This window comes from Podarcis bocagei (assembly GCF_964188305.1).
Source record: "Podarcis bocagei genome assembly, chromosome: 17".
NCBI classification, from domain to species: Eukaryota; Metazoa; Chordata; class Lepidosauria; order Squamata; family Lacertidae; genus Podarcis; species Podarcis bocagei.
In genome coordinates, this window is record NC_138143.1 from 9,286,266 (window position 1) to 9,306,331 (window position 20,066).

General features: G+C 47.4%; 1 protein-coding gene across 6 annotated transcripts in view; it reads left to right on the forward strand.

Moving 5' to 3' along the window:
- Positions 1-9,653: 9,653 nt before the first annotated feature.
- VAV1 (vav guanine nucleotide exchange factor 1) overlaps positions 9,654-20,066 on the forward strand; it is a 66,016-nt gene continuing 55,603 nt past the window's right edge. For 2 of the 6 annotated variants that reach the window (XR_014003261.1, XR_014003262.1), the window contains exon 1: positions 9,654-9,989. Coding sequence is in view for 4 of the 6 variants with exons in the window: in XM_081175854.1 (XP_081031980.1) it covers positions 9,786-9,989 (204 nt within the window). In the remaining 2 variants the exon portion in view is untranslated. The remainder of the gene's footprint in view (positions 9,990-20,066) is intronic. The other 4 variants (XM_081175853.1, XM_081175856.1, XM_081175854.1 and 1 more) reach the window with 3 other exon arrangements.

Here is a 20,066-nt window from a genome sequence, read left to right on the forward strand (position 1 = left end):
CCAAGGAGAATAAAATAAATACAAATGCAATGGGTCTTATTCCCAGGGAAGTGTACAGTGGTGCCCCGCAAGACGAATGCCTCACAAGACGGAAAACTCGCTAGACGAAAGAGTTTTCCGTTTTGGAGGTGCTTCGCAAAACGAATTTCCTATGGGCTTGCTTCGCAAGACGACAATGTCTTGCGAGTTCCTGCTGGTTCCCCCCCCCTTTTTCTAAGCCGCTAAGCTGCTTATCAGCTTATCCGATCAGCAGATAAGCCGCTAAAAGCCGCTAATAGCACTAATCCGCTAATCCTTCAATGGGCTTGCTTCGCAAGACGAAAAAACCGCTAGACGAAGAGAATCACAGAACGGAATCTTTTCGTCTTGCGAGGCACCACTGTACATACTGCATAGCAGCCATCCCCAATCTGATGCCTTCCAGGTGTTTTAGAATATACCTCTAGAGGATACCAGGCTGGGGGATGCTGCTGCATAGGATTGCAGCCTAACTGCAATCCTATACATGTCTATGCAGACTTCTCAGACTACTGGATTCAATGGGACTTACTCCCAGGTCACTGTGTAGAGAATTGCAGTCTAAGAACTTCCTTGGGCCTTACTCCCTAGCAAGTATGTTTCAGATCACAGAATTAAAATGTGTTTTTTAAAAAATATATTGAAAAAACCCACACACAATTGCTTAGAGTTTATATCCAATACTAATAGCTAGTTTCCAGGGTGAAACTGCTGTGATTCCCCCACCATGACTACCTAATAAGAAGCACTTGCCACTGAGACAGACCACCATTCAAGGCACCCCAGGGTGTCACGGCCAGGGCCGTCTTAAGCATAGCTGTGGCCACAGTAGGCAGAGGCTCTGGGTGTGGCACTCCGCCTCTTCCCTGGCACCCTCCAGAACTTGGCGCCCTGGCGTTCCACGCCACTTGCCTCTATGGGCAAGACACCCTGGTCACGACACACTGGTAGAAAACCCCTGTTCTAAGGCCTGGGGTGCCTTGAATGGTGGTCAGGAGTGCCGCTGGCAGCACTGGCCTCTGTTCCTCTTCCCTTCCCTCTGATGCCCTCTCCCATCTCAGCCTCCCAAAGGCTTGCACAGCTGTTTGTTACAGCAGCCCTGGCTACAAGCTCCCCAAGCAAATGGTCCCTTTGGGGCTGGCCAGGGGGTGCTGGTTGCCAGGAGCTGAAGCAGCCTCAGAGTAAGCAAGTGGGTGAGGGAGCCCAGCCAGTCCACCAGCCCTTGCTGTCGCGAATGGACAGACAAGAGGGAGGCCAGGCAGAAAGGTGCCACACTGGCCTTGTGAACCCTGCCTGGGAGCTGAGTGCCCAGTGCTGAAAGGGAGCCTTTCCACCATGCAGGCCTGACAGCGCCCGCTGCTGCCTCCCCAGGTAAGGTGCTGGCCTCACGTTCACCTTTGGCCGGTCTTCATTGGGCCGCTAAGGCTGGGGGCATCCTCTTCCCAGGCCCCTGTGAGGCAGTGTGAGGAGGCATCTCTCTTTGGGGCAGGAGGGACAGCTCAGAGACCAGAAGCGGCTGCCCAGAGGACTCCCAAGGAGAGGAGACTACCAGGCTGCCAAGAGAGGGTGTTCGAAAAGGGGTGATAAGCTGCCAGCTTTGCAGGCAATGGGTGGCATAACTGGGCTCCTGAGCCTCACAGGGGTGCCACAGGAAGAATGGATTTGGTCAAGGGAGCCATGGACTCAAAAAGGTAGAAAACCTCTGCTGTGTATAATAATATATTCCTCAAACTGATGAAAAAGTAAATATTAAAGATTGACTAGAACAAGAGCTCAGCTTCCCACCTTACAAGGATACGAAGTATTCCCCAGCTCGTCAAAGCTGAGATCTGCTCAAACGGGTCACTGCATGCCTAGTGTTTGAACCAAGAAACACAGCCGTAGTTCTTATTGGTCCTGGTTCTGGTTGAACCCAGCCCACTTTCACATATGCCAGTGCTATCACAAATACTGATTCACTCCTATCTTGCCCTTTCAAGCTATTGCATCCTCTTGTGTTTTGAATACTTCGCTCTGATGACTCAGTCCTAGAGAATGTCTTCGCCTGAATACTTAGAATATTTTTCTTAAATTCTGGGGCATCCTCTTCCCAGGCCCCTGTGAGGCAGTGTGAGGAGGCATCTCTCTGGGGCAGGAGGGACAGCTCAGAGACCAGAAGCGGCTGCCCAGAGGACTCCCAAGGAGAGGAGACTGCCAGGCTGCCAAGAGAGGGTGTTCGAAAAGGGGTGATAAGCTGCCAGCTTTGCAGGCAATGGGTGGCATAACTGGGCTCCTGAGCCTCACAGGGGTGCCACAGGAAGAATGGATTTGGTCAAGGGAGCCATGGACTCAAAAAGGTAGAAAACCTCTGCTGTGTATAATAATATATTCCTCAAACTGATGAAAAAGTAAATATTAAAGATTGACTAGAACAAGAGCTCAGCTTCCCACCTTACAAGGATACGAAGTATTCCCCAGCTCGTCAAAGCTGAGATCTGCTCAAACGGGTCACTGCATGCCTAGTGTTTGAACCAAGAAACACAGCCGTAGTTCTTATTGGTCCTGGTTCTGGTTGAACCCAGCCCACTTTCACATATGCCAGTGCTATCACAAATACTGATTCACTCCTATCTTGCCCTTTCAAGCTATTGCATCCTCTTGTGTTTTGAATACTTCGCTCTGATGACTCAGTCCTAGAGAATGTCTTCGCCTGAATACTTAGAATATTTTTCTTAAATTCTGGTATACATTGCTGTATTGAAGGCTTCAGTAAGATCTTGCTGCTTTATCAGGAACTACCAAAAGGAAGGTGATCTTTTGATCTCGCCCAAATAACCACCCATTGCAAGTCAGATCTGAATAATTCTTGAACATGAGGTACACATTCACGTTAAGCGCAGCTCACATTTCCGCTGAGGCTGTTTTTCAAAAGGAGAAATCCTGCTAAATCAGCTGTTTGGTATGGAGTGGGGAGGTAGAACTGAACCCAGTCTTTGGTAAGCTGAGCAGCTGATTGCAATAATTTTTTTACTTATTTTCAATACATTTTTTATCAACCCGGGGGGGGGGGCTGCATCTTTTATTATTTATTTGTTTCAAATATTCATAGAGTGCTTTTCTATTTAAAGCAATACCCAAAAGCAATTCACAGCCAAAGCGACTATTTTTTTTTTAAACTGCCACAGACAATAAATAGAGATCAATAAATCAGAATAGCAACTAAAAGACTACTCAGCAATATTGTGTGCTATGAAGAGCCACTTATAAACCATCGCAGTCTAGAGCCTCATAGCTGTACTTGACCATTGTCCATTGTTAATTTCCACCTTTTCTTCTTAAAATACCAAGAGACTCCTTCTCAGGTCAGAAACTGGATGCTTAAGGCAATATCCAATTAAAACCAAATCTCAAAGAACACTTAAGTATGCAGTTTTTGGCAATAAAAGGGAAAAGTGGTTTAGGAAGGCAGAAAGCTCACAAAGGAGTGGAGAAATCGATAACTTGATAATTTTGACAGGAGAGTCTGAGTGGCTAGGGAGACCTAACTTCCATGTTAAGCAGTATATTAATTGTCTAAAATGAATAAATAATCAATAATTTGGAAGCCTAGGGGCTCTCCGTTCCCATGGACTTATTGCAGGGCTTTACAAAATTCACCTTGCTTCAGTTTCCATCCTATAAATGCAGTGGAAGTAAGGGTAGGCAATAAAATACTATAAATTGTATTTGCATATTTGCCAGGCTTATTCCACAGGTGGCTGGGTGGGAACACAGCAGTAAGTTGTTGTTTTTTTCTGCAAAAGGTTAGGATTGGTTTAGATGACATAAAAGCTCTTTTCAAACTCCTGGACCACTCTTCTGAGCTTTACTTAAGAGCAACAAATTATGTATTTGTTCTGTGAAATGCAGCAAGAACACAGCACAGCCTCAGGGGTTGTTGTTGTTTTTTTTTGGGGGGGGGAGGTTGCTACCCAAAGCAGTTGCACTGCACCATCCAGAATGCTGGCTGGAGCCCCCACATTCAGCCCCTCCCCCAGTGCCCCTGAAAATACTGCTGTTCCAAGTAGCGACATTGCTTGCCCAGCTGCGTCCTGTAAGCAGAAAAATGTGAATGTCAGCTGAAGCTACAGGCCATTTGCAGATCCCAGATTAAGTGGATGAAGCTGGTTTATTGCCAGCTGCCAAGATTGCATTTTATGGAGCAAAACGACCTCTTGTGGGTGCATTTGGTAAAAGGGGGAAGTTTGGTTCGAGAGCAGTGCTCCAGTTCTGACACTCCAGGGCAGGGGTCAGCAAACTTTTCCAGCAAGGGGCCGGTCCACTGTCCCTCAGACCTTGTGGGGGGCCAGACTATATTTTGAAAAAATAATAATGAATGAATTCCTATGCCTCGCAAGACAGAATTAATCCGTTCCGCGGTTCGGTTCTCTTCGTCTTGCGGTTTTTTCGTCTTGCAAAGCACGGCTATTAGCGGCTTAGCGGCTATTAGCGGCTTAGCGGCTATTAATGGCTTAGCGGCTTTAAGAAAAAGGAAACAAACTCGCAAGAACTCGCAAGAAGTTTCGTCTTGCGAAGCAAGCCCATAGGGAAATTTGTCTTGCGGAACGACTCAAAAACCGGAAAACTCTTTCGTCTTGCGCGTTTTTCATCTTGCGAGGCATTCGTCTTGCGAGGCACCACTGTACCTCGGGTTAAGAACTTTGCTTCAGGATGAGAACAGAAATCGTGCAGCGGTGGCACAGCGGCAGCAGAAGGCCCCATTAGCTAAAGTGGTGCTTTAGGTTAAGAACAGTTTCAGGTTAAGCACAGACCTCCAGAACGAATTAAGTACTTAACCCGAGGTACCACTGTACTCGGTCAGCTTGCATAACCATTCTTTGGTGGGTATATGATTTTCTTTCCAATATTTCGCCACCAAGACTTTACCACCAGGTAAAGGACCCCTGACAGTTAAGTCCAGTCATGAACGACTGGGGCTGCGGCGCTCATCTCGTTTTACTGGCCGAGGGAGCTGGTGTACAGCTTCCGGGTTATGTGCCAGCATGACTAAGCCACTTCTGGCGAAACCAGAGCAGCGCACAGAAACGCCGTTTACCTTCCCGCCGGAGCAGTACCTATTTATCTACTTGCACTGGTGTGCTTTCGAACTGCTAGGTTGGCAGAAGCTGGGACCGAACAACCGGCGCTCACCCCGTCGCGGGGATTCGAACCGCCGGCCTTCCGATTAGCAAGCCCTAGGCTCAGTGGTTTAGACCGCAGCGCCACCAACATCCCTCTTAGCACCTACTCCCTGCTTAATTGCGTCGCTCTGTGAGCACTGATTATAAATTTAACGAAATTTATTTACTGTTTGTTGTCGAAAACTTCAGGAGAACTCTGGCTGGATTGCAGCATTACTTTGCTCCTCTGGGGGCGATTGTGGCAGGTGCTGTTCTGACCTTAATTAATTTCCCTCTCAAGGATACTGAGGCAACGCAAACTACAAAGATGTGCCATGCTCTTAATAATTCCCAATTTATGCAGTTTTCTATAGGTTATGTTAATGTTATTTATTGTGTTACAGGTTTGCATGCATGCACAATGGACATGCCCTTCTTATAATTGTTCTCTCTGATTTATAAGCATTATAAAATGAAATAATTAAAAGCTTTACAAAGAACAAAAACTTTGTACACTCCCTGTGCTAGATGCGTCTAAGACAGCAGAAAATAAATTAGCTGCTGAAGCAGAGAAACTGAATGAGGATGTTGAAAATTTGTCACTGAAAATTAAACAGGAAACATGAAAGTGCTACCACATACAGAATGACCTCAAGAACAGTGTGCCGGTGTGTTGTAAGTGACAGAATGGCAGCTAAAATAGAATAAGCATCATGTTGAAATAAGTCTTAAGTTTAAAAAAGCAAAATAATGAGATCTGCAAAGAACGTGGGGTTTTGGAAAAAGAAAAGGCCCTGGAAGTGTTGGAGATGAAAGAAATGATGGCTAGACATACGCAAGAACTTGTGGGGAAAGAATGAAATATAAGAGCCTGAAGGACAAATTGCCTGTATGAACAAGAAGCTGTAAGTGAGATATGACAGGCACCAACATTTCCCAGAGACAATTTTTGTTCGCTACAGCTACAGGGCTCAGCATGACATCCAAAAAAAGCCATCTGGTCGTTCATTCATTTGGCTGGAGTCTGGACAGTGAGACTTCTTTCTGTAAGTTGCTTTCTGTAGGCTGCTACGCTAGAGCAAATTAAAGGTTTATGTCTGCAAAGTTTATTCAGATGCCACATTGGTTTACAACAACTAGCAATAGTTTCCTATCGTATTATGATGATATTGTTAGATTGCAAACTTTTTCCAAAAGGGATACGTTTCCCGTTGCAAATAACCCTTTCAAGCATTGCCATCTTTCGAACCAGGGGTCTTGCAACTTTGCCACTAACAACTGCCTGATCTCTTAAAATGAATTGGTGATGATGTTTAGGTCCATCATGCCAAGATTAAACGTCCTGAGTAGACTTCGGCAGATTCCCTCCTTTTCGATATGCACAAAAGCATAGTCAGGTTGATTTATATGTGGCCAGTTGGCAAATCCATGCTCTTTTAAGGGTTAGAAAGAAAGCCAGGGTCATTTTTAAAATCTAAAACCTTTTCGGGCTAAAACCTCTGCTTAACCTCACAAGAAACAGCTATTGAGATATCACGGGAGACAACTCTAAGGGCCAAGTTCCTTTCGCCACCCCAATAAAATATTTGAGGGGGCCAGGCCCTCCCCAAGTTGATGGGCATTGCCATTTGAATGGTGTGAGTGTGCCGTGTCCTTTGATCATTTATGCAAGGACCCTTTAAACAGCAGCTCAGCCAACCGCCTTTCCCTTCTGCCTGTCCTCTATGAGGTCATGCGTGCTTAACAATGAAGGCCATGACATATAGCTGCTCGAATGTGCTCCTTTCCAACTGGCTGTTTTAGAGAGCTCAGAGGAAAGATCTGTGGTTTTCTTGACTTGTTCATGTTGCTTTCCTTGTTTGGGTCTTTTTAAAAATATTTAGAATTCGAGTTAGCTAGCTAGCCAATTCTGTTGTTTGTTGAGTTTTTCATACACACACATGCAGATTTTGGGATGGATAAGGTTGATAAGCATAGGATTACTCATTTACTATGTCTGGGCAGAGCCCTTTTTGAAGTCAGAGACCAGGTGTAATGATATTTGTAGTATATTTTCTCCATACCAATGGTATGAAGATGCTAGTTTGGGGGGGGGGGAGCACAAAAAATGTTGGGGCCACTTGGTAAGGGGAAGGGATGAGCCTGCTCCTTAAGATCTTCAGGTCAGGAAAGGATCTTCACCAGGACCAGCCCACCCATGAGGCGGCCTGAAGCAATTGCCTCAGGCACAGAAGCCCAAGAAGCCGTCCCCGTGCAGGAACCCTGCCAAGAGTTTGCCGAAACCTCGCAAGAGCTCACCAGAACCTGTCGCGGTCGCATCTGCTTTGCCGCCACACAACCAGGTAAGAAGGGGTGCTTTGGCGGGAGTGGGGTGGCATGGCAGCAGAGTGGGGTAGCACCTGAGGCAAAATGGGATGCCATGTCCCTGCTACAAGAAAGAAGATTCCACCTAAACATTAGGAAGAACTTCCTGACAGTAAGAGCTGTTTGACAGTGGAATTTGCTGCCAAGGAGTGTGGTGGAGTCTCCTTCTTTGGAGGTCTTTAAGCAGAGGCTTGACAACCATATGTCAGGAGTGCTCTAGTGCAGTGTTTCCCAACCTTTTTTGGGCAAAGGCACACTTGTTTGATGAAAAAAATCTCGAGGCACACCACCATTACAGCCCCGTGACGTCAGCGCGCAGCGTCACGCCGGGAGGGACGCACGGAAGTGTAAGTTTCAATTTTTCCCCTCCCCCTTGCCGGGGAACCTCCAAGCTTTGGGGGTGGGGGGGGAGGAGGCAGCAAAGCGAGGCAGGAAGGAGAGCGCGGCTTGGCTGGGTGAGCTTTGGCAGGGAATGAGAGCCGCGAGGCGGGCGCTGCGGACGGAGGCGCTGCCCGCCGAGCTCGCAGACAGCCAGGCAGGCAGACGGCGAGAGCCCCGCGCTGGGCGGCCTCTCCTCGCCGCCGCCGCCCTGCCTCTCGCCGCCCAACTCGCTCGCCTCCCTCCAGGCAACATCTCGCGGCACAACAGGCAACATCTTGCGGCACACTAGTGTGCCGCGGAACAGTGGTTGGGAAACACTGCTCTAGTGGTGTTTCCTGCTTGGCAGGGGGTTGGACTCGATGGCCCTTGTGGTCTCTTCCAACTCTATGATTCTATGATTCTATGATTCTATGCTCTTCACCGTGTTCCTGCGGTAGTGGAAAGCGCAGCTGCACAGCCGTCCTTCCCATAGGGCTTAGTGGTGTGTTGCGCCAGGGCGCCGGCCTCTCAGGGGCTCCTGAGCAAGCGGGGGAGTTGCACGGCTTTGCCGACGGCCTCCCCTTTCCCTACATGCCCGCGAGCTGCTCCCCGCCAACCATAAGGCTGGCGAGCATGCAGCTTCCCTCCCAAGCCTCCCCGGGAGGAGAATGCAGTTTCCCTCCCAAGCCTCCTCGTGAGGAGAGCGATCCCTGCAGAGGCTTGGGAGGCTTAGGATGAAAGCTGCGCCCCGCCAACCATATGGCTGGAAGGTGCGCAGCTTCCCTCCCAAGCCTCTATGAGGATCGCTCTACTCCCAAGGAGGCTTGGGAGGGGTGCAACCTCACTCCCAAGCCTCTACGGGGATCGCTCTCCCGCAGCGGCATGGGGGAGAGTTGCGCCTCCCCCCCCCCCATGGCTGGCAGTGTGCAGCTACGGCCACCCCAACACTATCTGTGGTAATTTGAGGGCACTGGGTGGATATTTGCACCCTGGCACCGCATCTGCTAAAGACGGCCCTGCACAGCTGGTTGGCTGAGCCTTTTCTATGACCACCACACCCAAGACAGTGGAACTCCCTGCCTCAGGAGATCCATTCAGTGCCCTCTCTCTCTTGACCTTTCATCAGGATACGGCTGCTGATTTATGATTTCATACCTTTTTTTGCTCATCCTCTTGGTTATTTTATTATTTTGATGTTTGCTCTCTGTGAAAAAAGCAGGTGAAGAAAGTATTTACGGTAAATAAAATGAATGTTACTTGCCCCTCAGGGCTTCAAGATCCAGCCCGGTCTTCATATTTTGTATTTTTTTAAAAAAAAAAAATGTGTACGCTGCCACAGTGGCGTAGCGTGGGTTGTCAGCACCCGGGGCAAGGCAAGTAATTTGCGCCCCCTAACCCATGGATTTGCGCCCCTAAACCCTAACCCCCAGATGTTGCGCCCAGTGCGGCCGGCCCCCCCTGCACCCCCCACGCTACGCCACTGCACTGCCAAGAGAGGCAACCTGAAATATTTTGGTTCCTGGCTTTGTACCCCAAAATTCGTCTACTAAGGCACACCACCTTAGCTGGGCCTTGTCAGAAAACAGCTCTCCCCATTGCTGCTGGTAGAAAAGAGAGGCCTTTATAGCACCCTGAACTCCTGGCAAAGAATTGAGCAAAGTTGAGTGAAAGCTGGGCTTTTTTGCTTCTTCTTTGGCACCTCCTCCTCCGGGGTGGGGTGAGGAAGTTCCCCAGCCCCCACACCAGCCCTTTTCTCTCTCTTTGTGGTCTGATGTCAGTTGCAAAAGAGGAAGCTGTCGCCTGTTGCAGTTTCGCAGCCGCCAGGAAGGGTGCTGCTGGTGGCTGTGGAAAGCAGCCCCAGCACAGCACCCAGGAGCAGCCACTTGGGTGTTGGTGGTGGTGAGAATGGAGCTGTGGAAGCAATGCGCTCGCTGGCTTATCCAGTGCCGGGTGCTGCCCCCCAACCACAGAGTGACCTGGGAGGGTGCCCAGGTCTGCGACTTGGCCCAAGCCTTGCGCGATGGCGTCCTACTCTGCCAGCTCCTCAACAACCTCACGGCTCACGCTGTCAACTTGCGGGAGATCAACTTGCGCCCCCAAATGTCCCAGGTAAGCAATGAGGCAAGGGAAAGAGGGTCATGTCGCTTGAGCCAGCAAGGTCTCTGTGTCTGCATTGCTCTGAAGAAAGAGCAGGGTGGAAGCACAGTCTCTCACAACCAGAAATTCTTCAGTGGAGCTTGTGAAGCTAGCGCTGGTCGCTGAGGGGATCTACAGCTTTTGGGCATCCCCATGGACATTTGTGTGTCAAGATTTGGGGTTTTAGCCTCTGAATGATTTGGGGTAGAGAGAGGCAGGTGTCAGAGGATCTAGGCAGCAAGAACAAGAGTAAAGAGCAAGGGAATTGAGTGTGGTATCTATGATTTATGCCACCAATATATGTGAGCTGTGATAGCAGGAAGGGAGAGCATGTGAAGATGCGCACCACCCATAAGCAGGAGCATGAAATCCACCTCGTATTTGTACGCTGAATCTGGTGGGAAAAGGGTTAAGCTACCTCTGAGGAAGTAATTGCTGTCTGATCTTGCATGTGTGGGTGGGGAAGTATTGGTCTGCCTGTAGCTGCTGTGCAAAGCAAGGATGGGGAGGGGTTTCAAGGTGCACAGTGGTGTGGGACAGATGTGTAGATTTCGCTTTGACTGTGAGACAGGAGGGCTGATGCCTCTGCTGGTGTATGTGCATGCGTAGAGATGAGGTGAAATCGGCTGGTGGAAATAAGGAGGAAGCACAGAAAGGGGTTATGCAAGAGTGGGACGTATACATATGGAAAGGCACAGGCCTAACCTAAGCCGAGGTTGCATGACCGGCATGTGAACAGCCATGGCTGCAGGCAGCTGATATGGTCCGAGAGAGGCTCTGTGGCCACTCAAGTCAAGATGTAAGAAGGGAATGTATACAGACCTGTGTGTAGATGGTATACGAGACTAAATTGAGCGTGGTTCCTTTGAATGTTAGGCCCTTGCTGGTGAATTTTTCATCATAAAATGCAAACTCTGGAATCAGAAACCTTGATGAGAATAAGGGGTGCTCATTTTGACCATGACAGTTAACTTCTTGTACAGTTAGGTGTTGTTGTTGCTTTTTCAAAAAAAGAAAACTTCTGCAATTGATAAGTCATACCAAAATGACAGCAGGTGATATTTGGCAGGATGGAAATTGAGGGAGAATCATTTGTGGGCTTAGGTCTTCAAAGTATGAGGTCTCACCTGTAGAAGCACCACCCAGACCTTATTCGATTTAGCAGATGCTGCCTTCACCTTCTGAAGCGTTTCCCAAGCGCAACAGGTTGAAACTTGCTGTTTGTTTAGAAATGAAGAGAGCTCATATTTCTGAGAACTCTGTAAACTTTGTGGGCAAGTGGCAATTGTAGTGGGTGAGGCGGGGGAGACATTTTGTGTCAAGGAAGCAAGCTTGGTTTTGCTTAGGCAAATTTCTCTTTTGGGTATAGGAGCACAGTCTCATATCTCACATCACGGCAGTGTAGCCTACAGGGAAGAGAATTTTCCTGCAGCCATTTCCTCTTGGCTCTTATTGTACATGGCCTGACTTGCCTGGCGTTTAGCGAGTTGTATTTGTTTCTCAAACTGTTTGAATTCGAGTTGCACACCATACATTTAAAGCACATGACTTCCTGCAAAGAATTGTGGGAACTGCAGTTTCCCTCTCACAGAGGTGCAAATCCCAGCACCCCTCACAATCAACAGTTCTCGGGATTCTTTTGGGGGGGAGCCATGTACTTTAAATGTGCATTTGGATGAGTTTTAAATGTACATTGTGGAACTGCCCATATTTTGCTCTCTCCCCAACAAGTATATGAACCCGACTGTTCAATGAGATCTGGCAAGTCGAGTGCGGCCACTTGCACATTACACACACACAAAAAAAACCCAGGGGAAGAAGCACTGGTCAAAAAGAGGGCAGATTTACATAATTCTTTGCATATGTTAACTTGCATGTGCATAGGCAGAACTAGAACTAATTACTGTAAATTTAAATACAATGCATCTAACTAAAGTAGAGAAGACTGTGACCAGGTGACCTGGTTAGCCCAGGTGCTAACAGCTGATGGGCTATTTCTCTTTTTTTCTTTTTTCTTTTCAAATAATCTTTATTAGTTTTTCAATTAGATACTCCACATACACATATTGTATTACATTTTACATTTATACTTGCTCTTCAGAGCTGACCTCCCTCCTTCCTTCTTCTGGTTTTTTATATCACATATAATTTTATCACATTACTTTCTTCCATTTTATATATTTTTATTCATTTTCCATATTTGTCCATAGTGTATCCATAAACAAACAAGTCCTCATGTTTATACAATTCTTGTTGTCTGTCTGTATTAATTTACCACTACTGTTAGTTATATTAGTTTCCTTATACATTTTGCTTCTTATTATTTTCGTTATCCATCACTTTTGTTAAACTTTCCCGTTATGAGGTTTGTTTCCAACTCTACTGGTTTTACCATTTCATCTTATCTTTCCTACACAACATAAATTTTTGCTGACGGGCTATTTCAAGGCACCTCTCTCCCTCCTTATGTCCTCTGTGGAGTAAGGCAGATGTCCACCCTAGAAGCGCCTGGCTTGTTGATTAGGCCTGGGCCGGCCCTACCATTAGCAGAGTGGGGAAGTATAAGCTGTGTGTGCCACATGGCCTACCCTACACACCTTGAGCTACTCTGCTGTCCTCTGTGGACAACGATTTCTTTGCCAGCATGGAGATAATATTCAGTTGCCAGCCCAGACAGCTTCTGTGCAAGGAACGAGAGTGCCACCTTGTCCTTCTACAGGCAGCAAAATGTCTTGGGCTGGCCTTGGGGAAAGGAATATTAGCAGTGCTATTTTTCTAGTAAAAGGGGTGCCAGAACTCAGCTGCCTTGTTCTCTTATACAGTGGTACCTCAGAGGTTAAGTACTTAATTTGTTCCGGAGGTCCATTCTTAACCTGAAACTGTTCTTAACTTGAAGCACCACTTTAGCTAATGGGGCCTCCTGCTGCCACCGTGCCGCTGGAGCACAATTTTTGTTCTCATCCTGAAGCAAAGTTCTTAACCTGAAGCACTATTTCTGGGTTAGCGGAGGCTGTAACCTGAAGCGTATGTAACCTGAAGCATATGTAACCTGAGGTACCACTGTAATGGCAATGGCGCCCACCTGAGAGGTGCCGGAACTGAGTTCCTGTGAGTTCTAGCTGAAAAAAGCCCTGAATGTTAGGGTTTTATTAGGACACATGTAGCTCCCCACTCTCTGGATTGGCTCCAGTATTATTGACTCAATCCATTTTAGAAGGAAGCAAGGAAGCCTGGCAATGAGACAACATGGCAGATTAGCGTTGCCCACGCAACTGAGGTGTTTGGCAGGAAGTCCTGGCTGTTTTGTTTGTTTGGTGTCTGAGCCAGCTGTAAGGTATTTTTTGTGCTGGCACCATCATCAGCATTGTTATCACTTGGGCAACTGCTTGATTTCTGTAATGCACAACCAAGGTACTAAGGGAGACAGGCTTCTGGGCTCAACCCACCACACCATTTAACACGCTGCCATGCGGAGCTGCAGCATGCATGGCTGGGCACTTTCTTTTGAGCCACAGCTTCTGTTGAGGCAAGATGGATGCTGCCCAAGCAATGTGGCACATCAGAAGAGTCACCTGCAGAAGAGTGACATGTGTGTGCTGCCTTCACATCTTGTTTCCCGCTCTAGGATTCAGACACATCCTCAGCCCACTATATTAAAAACAAGGCGGTGCTTCCAACAGATTCTATCAGGCTTTTCCCCAGATACCAGGTTTTTTCACATCATAAGTTGGCACCCAGGGTCGCTGTAGCAGCTCTTCGACATCCTTCTCCACGCTACCCTCTTATAATCTGTTGCAGAATGGATCTGATTCTTAGGACTAGAATGAGGTTAATACTTGTTGGGGTGCCAGCGCCCTGCTTGAATGGCTTGCCAATGAGGTAGGGACTTGCACCAAAACAGCTCAAAAACAGCTTGAGTCCAGTTGCCGTTGACTTTGCACCATCTAGCAGTGGTTATTCCTCTAGGCTGCAGCAGAGGGAGAGAAAGGACGCAGGGATATTCCATGGGCTATGCTGAAATACTAACTGCCTTTGGCTCTTATTTTTCATCATCCGTCACCTAACAGTAATTATTGCATCTGGCAACCTGAATTTCTGCTTTCTTAATTGGACTTTATAAAAACTGTAAAAACTGCTGCCTGAATTTCCTTTTTTTCTTTTCCCTTCCCCTCTTCTACCTTTTCTGTCATGTCTTTTAAATTGAGCACCAAAGGGCATTGTTATCGCCTTCTTATTGATCTGTAGCTACTCTGGGAACCTTTTTGACCGGAGTGAAAATGCTTTAAACAAATTATAGAAGGACAAACCATGGTTTGATGTAGCCTGAAGTACTTATACTCATGATGAAAGTAAACATTACCTGACTGCTTTCTGTTACTGTGAGGGCATTTGAATCCAAGCTTAGCCCAACAGAAAAATAAATGCTTGATGTGCACTAGGAAGTATGTCAATGAAAGCAGAACATTTCCTTGCAGTATTTTCCTTGCTTGTTGTTTCCCTTGCAATGGTTTTAGATCAGAATACATATATTTGCCAGAGTTTGTTGTACCCACAAAACTCATCTCTGGACTGATCTGATAAAAGCTTTCAGTTCTGCAGTAGCCACCCTAGGCATCTAGTCATGCTGTTGGTGGAAGCAGAAGTTCCTTCCCAGGCAGCCCAGTCTTATGAGCAGCAATATATAATAATTACAGACCTCTCCAGAGGGATGTAAGAAGGCATCCATTGTGTTCTGCCTTGTATTTTTTTTTTTTTGCAAGCATCTCTGTTTCTATTCTGCTGCAGTTCAGCTTTCGACAAAAACTACAATATTTGTCTCAATGGTCTGCAGTGGTGAATTTTTACGCAATAAATTATGTCCTTAAATTATCATTATGTTACTCCACACCATTCATTTCAGTGCAAAGGAAACCCAGTGCAAGTTGGGGGAGGGTTGTCATCAATTTCATATTGTTACACATTGTTTTCAGGCTGAAAATCACAACAACAGGGAATACCAATCGTACGCACTGAAACGATTTCCATTCTGGACATGGGACAAATAAGGGAACATTGGTGATTTCGGCTCCCATTTCTATCTGTAGCTGCTCCAGGAACCTTTTTGGCTGAAGAGCCACTAAGTCTAAGTTTGTGGGAAATGTTACGAAGCCTGGAATTATGATCGTCACTCCTTCTAATAGCAAATTCATGCGCTGAGTGGTGCAAGGATTGTTGCTAAGCTGAGGCCACTGAGAAACAAGAGGGAAGTATCAGCAGACTTGGGGAAACCCAGGGCTTGCAGAAGTACAGGAAAATGTTTCTTTTTTAAAATACCCCAGAGAGCACAAAGGTGACTTACAATAGACGTTAAAACAATGAAAAACTGTCCAGCAAGAAGCTGTGAGCTTACAAAATGCTGATGACAGTTGAACCAAGAGGGAGAGAGAGGCAGGCAGCCAGAAAAGGGTCTGAAGAAACCAGAAGTCAGACAGACTGTGAACCTACACTTTACTACAAGTGCATTTGTTGCAATAATATCAGGATCTGTTTTCTTTTTAAAAAAACAACCATCAAATGTGCTTCCCTCCTCAACTAGATCAGGATCAGTGTGGTTTGAGCAATCTGTGAACATAATACACATTGATTGTATACTGTGGTCCTGAGATCTGGATCCCATGCTTGGTTTTTTAATAATATTAAAACCTGTGGTTGCTGCAAGCATAAAATTTAAAATATCATGTAGTTAGGCTCTACATGAGTCTATTAATTGATTCTGCAAATGCACGTGTGTGGCATTTATCCCTTTACTTCTGAAACTATTCCCTCTCAAAGTCTTGACAGCTCTTCTTCCAGGCTGATAGGATCCCTGAACAAGAATGATCTGCTCCACGATAAAAAGTAGGGAAACATTGCAATATTCTGTTGCTTGTACCTATAAGTCCATCCGAGGGAGATTCAGCACAGCTTCTGCAAAAGGAAGTACCCCAGCTTCACAACCTTTTTTTAGAATTTGTGGAGAGTGTTTGAGAAATAACGTCTTGACAAATACTCTCTCTAAGACTTGGAAGGAATTGCAGCTGTCATGGGATAAGGCGGCAGGTCATGATCTGAATTAGTAATAGTCCAAAAGACAGTAAATTGAGTCTAGCAAGGAATAAATGGACAGTGCTCACAATGAAGGAACCAGGAAGCAAAAGTGTACAGGGCTTTGGGTTTTTTTTATTCATAAGTGGTTTGGAGTCAAGGGCGAGTCACAAGGCAGCCAAGTAGCCAAGTTTGCCGGCAAACTATTCAGGAAGTTGTTTTTTTAATAACCAAACTAGTAAGAGCTCCAAAAGTAGGGTATTCAAATTCTCCAAATCCCAACATTCTAGTTCCCCAAATCCCAACAGCCTAATCTGCATAGGATGCAAATTATTTCCCAGTTACACAAACCAAATGGTAGGCCGAGGAAGATTTAAGCAATGTTGCTTCTTCCATTCTGAACGGTCCCCTGCCAATGCTGTTTTATCTGGGCTAGTTTCCCTGTCCTTGAAGTCCCCCTTCTAAAGAGTTCCTCCAGATAACACTTTTAGTCTGCATTCAAGGCGATCTGTACTGGGATGGACTTACATACTCCTGCATTCAGGGCTGCTTGCACCCTCAATAATTTCTGAACAGTGACATGGCATTTGCTGCAAACTGTGTGGTATCCATTGCTCCCCCCCAATAAAAAGTTACTTTTCATACTAAAATTTTCCATTTTAAAAATACACCTCTGATGCGCTACAGCCCTAGGGTGCTCTTGCAGTATACTGTACTGACTTGAATTTGTTTCTTGCTGATGTGGCCACTCCCACATACTTCCTATTCATGACGCATCAGTGGAAATGAGTGAAGGTTTAGCACAGCCAGCACATCCTTAAGCACTGATCCCCTGGACTTGGGGGAGATAGTTATGCCGGGGTAGGATAACCTGCTTCTGTGTGGTGTAGTGGTTAAGAGCAGTAGTCTCGTAATCTGGTGAACCAGGTTCGCTTCCCTGCTCCTCCACATGCAGCTGCTGGTGACCTTGGGCCAGTCACACTTCTCTGAAGTCTCTCAGCCCCACTCACCTGACAGAGTGTTTGTTGTGGGGGAGGAAGGGAAAGGAGATAGCCACTTTGAGACTCCTTAGGGTAGTTATAAAGCGGGATATAAAATCCAAAACTCTTCTCCTCCTCCTCCTCCTCCTCCTCCTCCTCCTCTTCCTCCTTCTTCTTGGAGAGCTGCTGGCCTGCTCTGCTTTGCTGCTACCTTTCTGGCCGGGAAGGCATATCCTCCAAGTGTCCCAATTTTCCAGGACAGTCCTGGAATTACGAAAGCGATCCCGGCTTCTGATTTGATCCCTGAACCTCACCACAGTGGTACCTTGGGTTACAGACGCTTCAGGTTACAGACGCTTCAGGTTACAGCCTCCGCTAACCCAGAAATAGTTCTTCAGGTTAAGAACTTTGCTTCAGGATGAGAACAGAAATCGCACAGCAGCGGCGTGGCAGCAGCAGGAGGTCAGGTTAATAACAGTTTCAGGTCAAGAACGGACATCCAGAACGAATTAAGTTCTTAACCTGAGGTACCACTGCACAAAGAAGTCCTGTACAGTGGTACCTCAGGTTACAGACGCTTCAGGTTACAGATGCTTCAGGTTACAGACTCCGCTAACCCAGAAATAGTGCCTCGGGTTAAGAACTTTACCTCAGGATGAGAACAGAAATCGTGCGGCAGCAGCAGGAGGCCCCATTAGCTAAAGTGGTACCTCAGGTTAAGAACAGTTTCAGGTCAAGAACGGACCGCCAGAACGAATTAAGTTCTTAACCCGAGGTACCACTGTATTTCCCCCGCCAGTGCCGCTGCTGCCAACTGCAGAGAAGAGGATGAGCCAGCACTTGTCCCGAGCAACAATGGTGGCTGCAGCTGCGAGGGAGCGTCTCACTGCCTCTCCATGGCTGCAGTTGTTGACCTTTCTTAGTTTTGCCCAAACAGGCTGCCACACGTCTGGATTTTCCCGGACATTTGCCTGATTACCGCCGACTGCAGTATTCTGGAGGTGTCCAGGAAAATCCGGGCGTATGACAACTCTAGCCAAGGACCAGCCCTGTGTGATACACTGTCTCTGAGAGGCAGGTAGAGGACAGGGCTGCCCTGGGTGGGAAGAAAGGGCAACAGAGTGGAGTGCAAGGAGTTTTGATTTTAAAATATGCTTTGTGCATCCATTGGCGGAGGAAGAGGGGGGCAGGGGGAGCGGCCACCCCTGGCACCACGATCCCAGTGGGGTGCCATCGCAGCTGCCCCCCACGCTGGGCATCACGCTCCCAAGACGTGTGCCACGCCCCCGGGGCGCACACCAGCCCCACCCCAGCCTGCTCTCCTCCTCCCAGTGCTGGAGCATGAAGCTCCGCCACTGTGTGCGTCTGCATCTAATCTTTCTCTTTTCTTAAAATTTATTTATTGGTGTGTGTTTTTCTTTCTGTAAATCTTTGTTGTTGCTTAGTCGTTTAGTCATGTCCGACTCTTCGTGACCCATAGACCAGAGCACGCCAGGCATTCCTGTCTTCCACTGCCTCCCGCAGTTTGGTCAAACTCATGTTGGTAGCTTCGAGAACACTGTCCCACCATCTCGTCCTCTGTCATCCCCTTCTCCTTGTGCCCTCCATCTTTCCCAGGATCAGGGTCTTTTCCAGGGAGTCTTCTCTTCTCATGAGGTGGCCAAAGTATTGGAGCCTCAGCTTCAGGATCTGTCCTTCCAGTGAACACTCAGGGCTGATTTCCTTCAGAATGGAGAGGTTTGATCTTCTTGCAGTCCATGGGACTCTCAAGAGTCTCCTCCAGCACCATAATTCAAAAGCATCAATTCTTCGGGGATCTACCTTCTTTATGGTCCAGCTCTCACTTCCATACATCACTACTGGGAAAACCATTCTGTAAATCTATGAAAGAATAAAACCAGGACTAATGGGTTTTCTCAGGACAGTGGAGGGCATGTGTACTGTGTCCCATTGGTGTCATGTGGGTGGCACTCGCCCTTCTTCTGATAGGCTATGTTTTGCCGGGGTGCAAAAAAGGAGGGTTGAGGAGGGTTAGTTGAAGGAGAGCGAGAAATGTCCCTAGTTTCATCTGAGGAAGGTTGGAGGATATGGGGAGGGGAGGTGCAACAGTGGGATCAGGAGTCAAGTGAGAAACCTTGTTGCTTTCCTTTCCTCCCTTTGCTCTTGGGGCTGTGACTTATTTCTCTGCCCAGCTGCGGGGTGCAGGGAGGTAGGAGAGGACCATAGCTGTCAACCGTCCCTTATTTGGCAGGAAACTCCCTTACCCAGCACCGCATCCCACTGCTGTCCCTTATTGATGATGTCTCTTAAATTTCCTGGGTTTCAAAGGAAGCAGCTCCTCTCCCTCCCTCCCTGCCAGCGAGGGACGAGGGAGGCTCCAACTGTGTTGCTTGGCTGCGTTGCTCACCCAATAAGGAGTCTAAGAACTGGGGGGTGGAGCTTGTATGACGTGCTGATCAAATCGGCTGCGTTGCCTGGGGACTCACCTTTGCTCAGCGCTTCCCAGCGGAGAGGTGACGGTGGTTTTCCTTACTGCATCCCCTTTGCCGGGTTGCTGCGCTGTGGGAACCACCGCTTGAGGCTTCGTTTGGCTGCTGGCTGACTTTCTGCCTTTGGCTTGAAGGGACTCAGAAGTTGAACATACCTGTGTCCGGAAAATCCCTTATTTTGGCTGCTGATCCCTTATTTTTGAGGCTGCTGGTCCCTTATTTTCAAATCTGTAAGTTGACAGCTATGGAGAGGACTAGGGAATTGTGGCAGGTGAAGGGGCAAGAGAAGGGCTTTCCCTGCATTCCCATGCATAAAATCCAAGCTCTGCATACACAGCAGTTATATATGCTTGGGAGTTTTCCCCCTGCAAAAGATGATAACACGGGTTTCCACTCAAGCACAATTGCTCAGAGGATCTTTCCCCTGTCTTGAACCACCACTGGGAGGTGGGAGAGAGAAGTTAACCTTGCAAATACTTACAGCTGCTCAAGTCTCTGTCTGAGTGTTTCCCAGACTC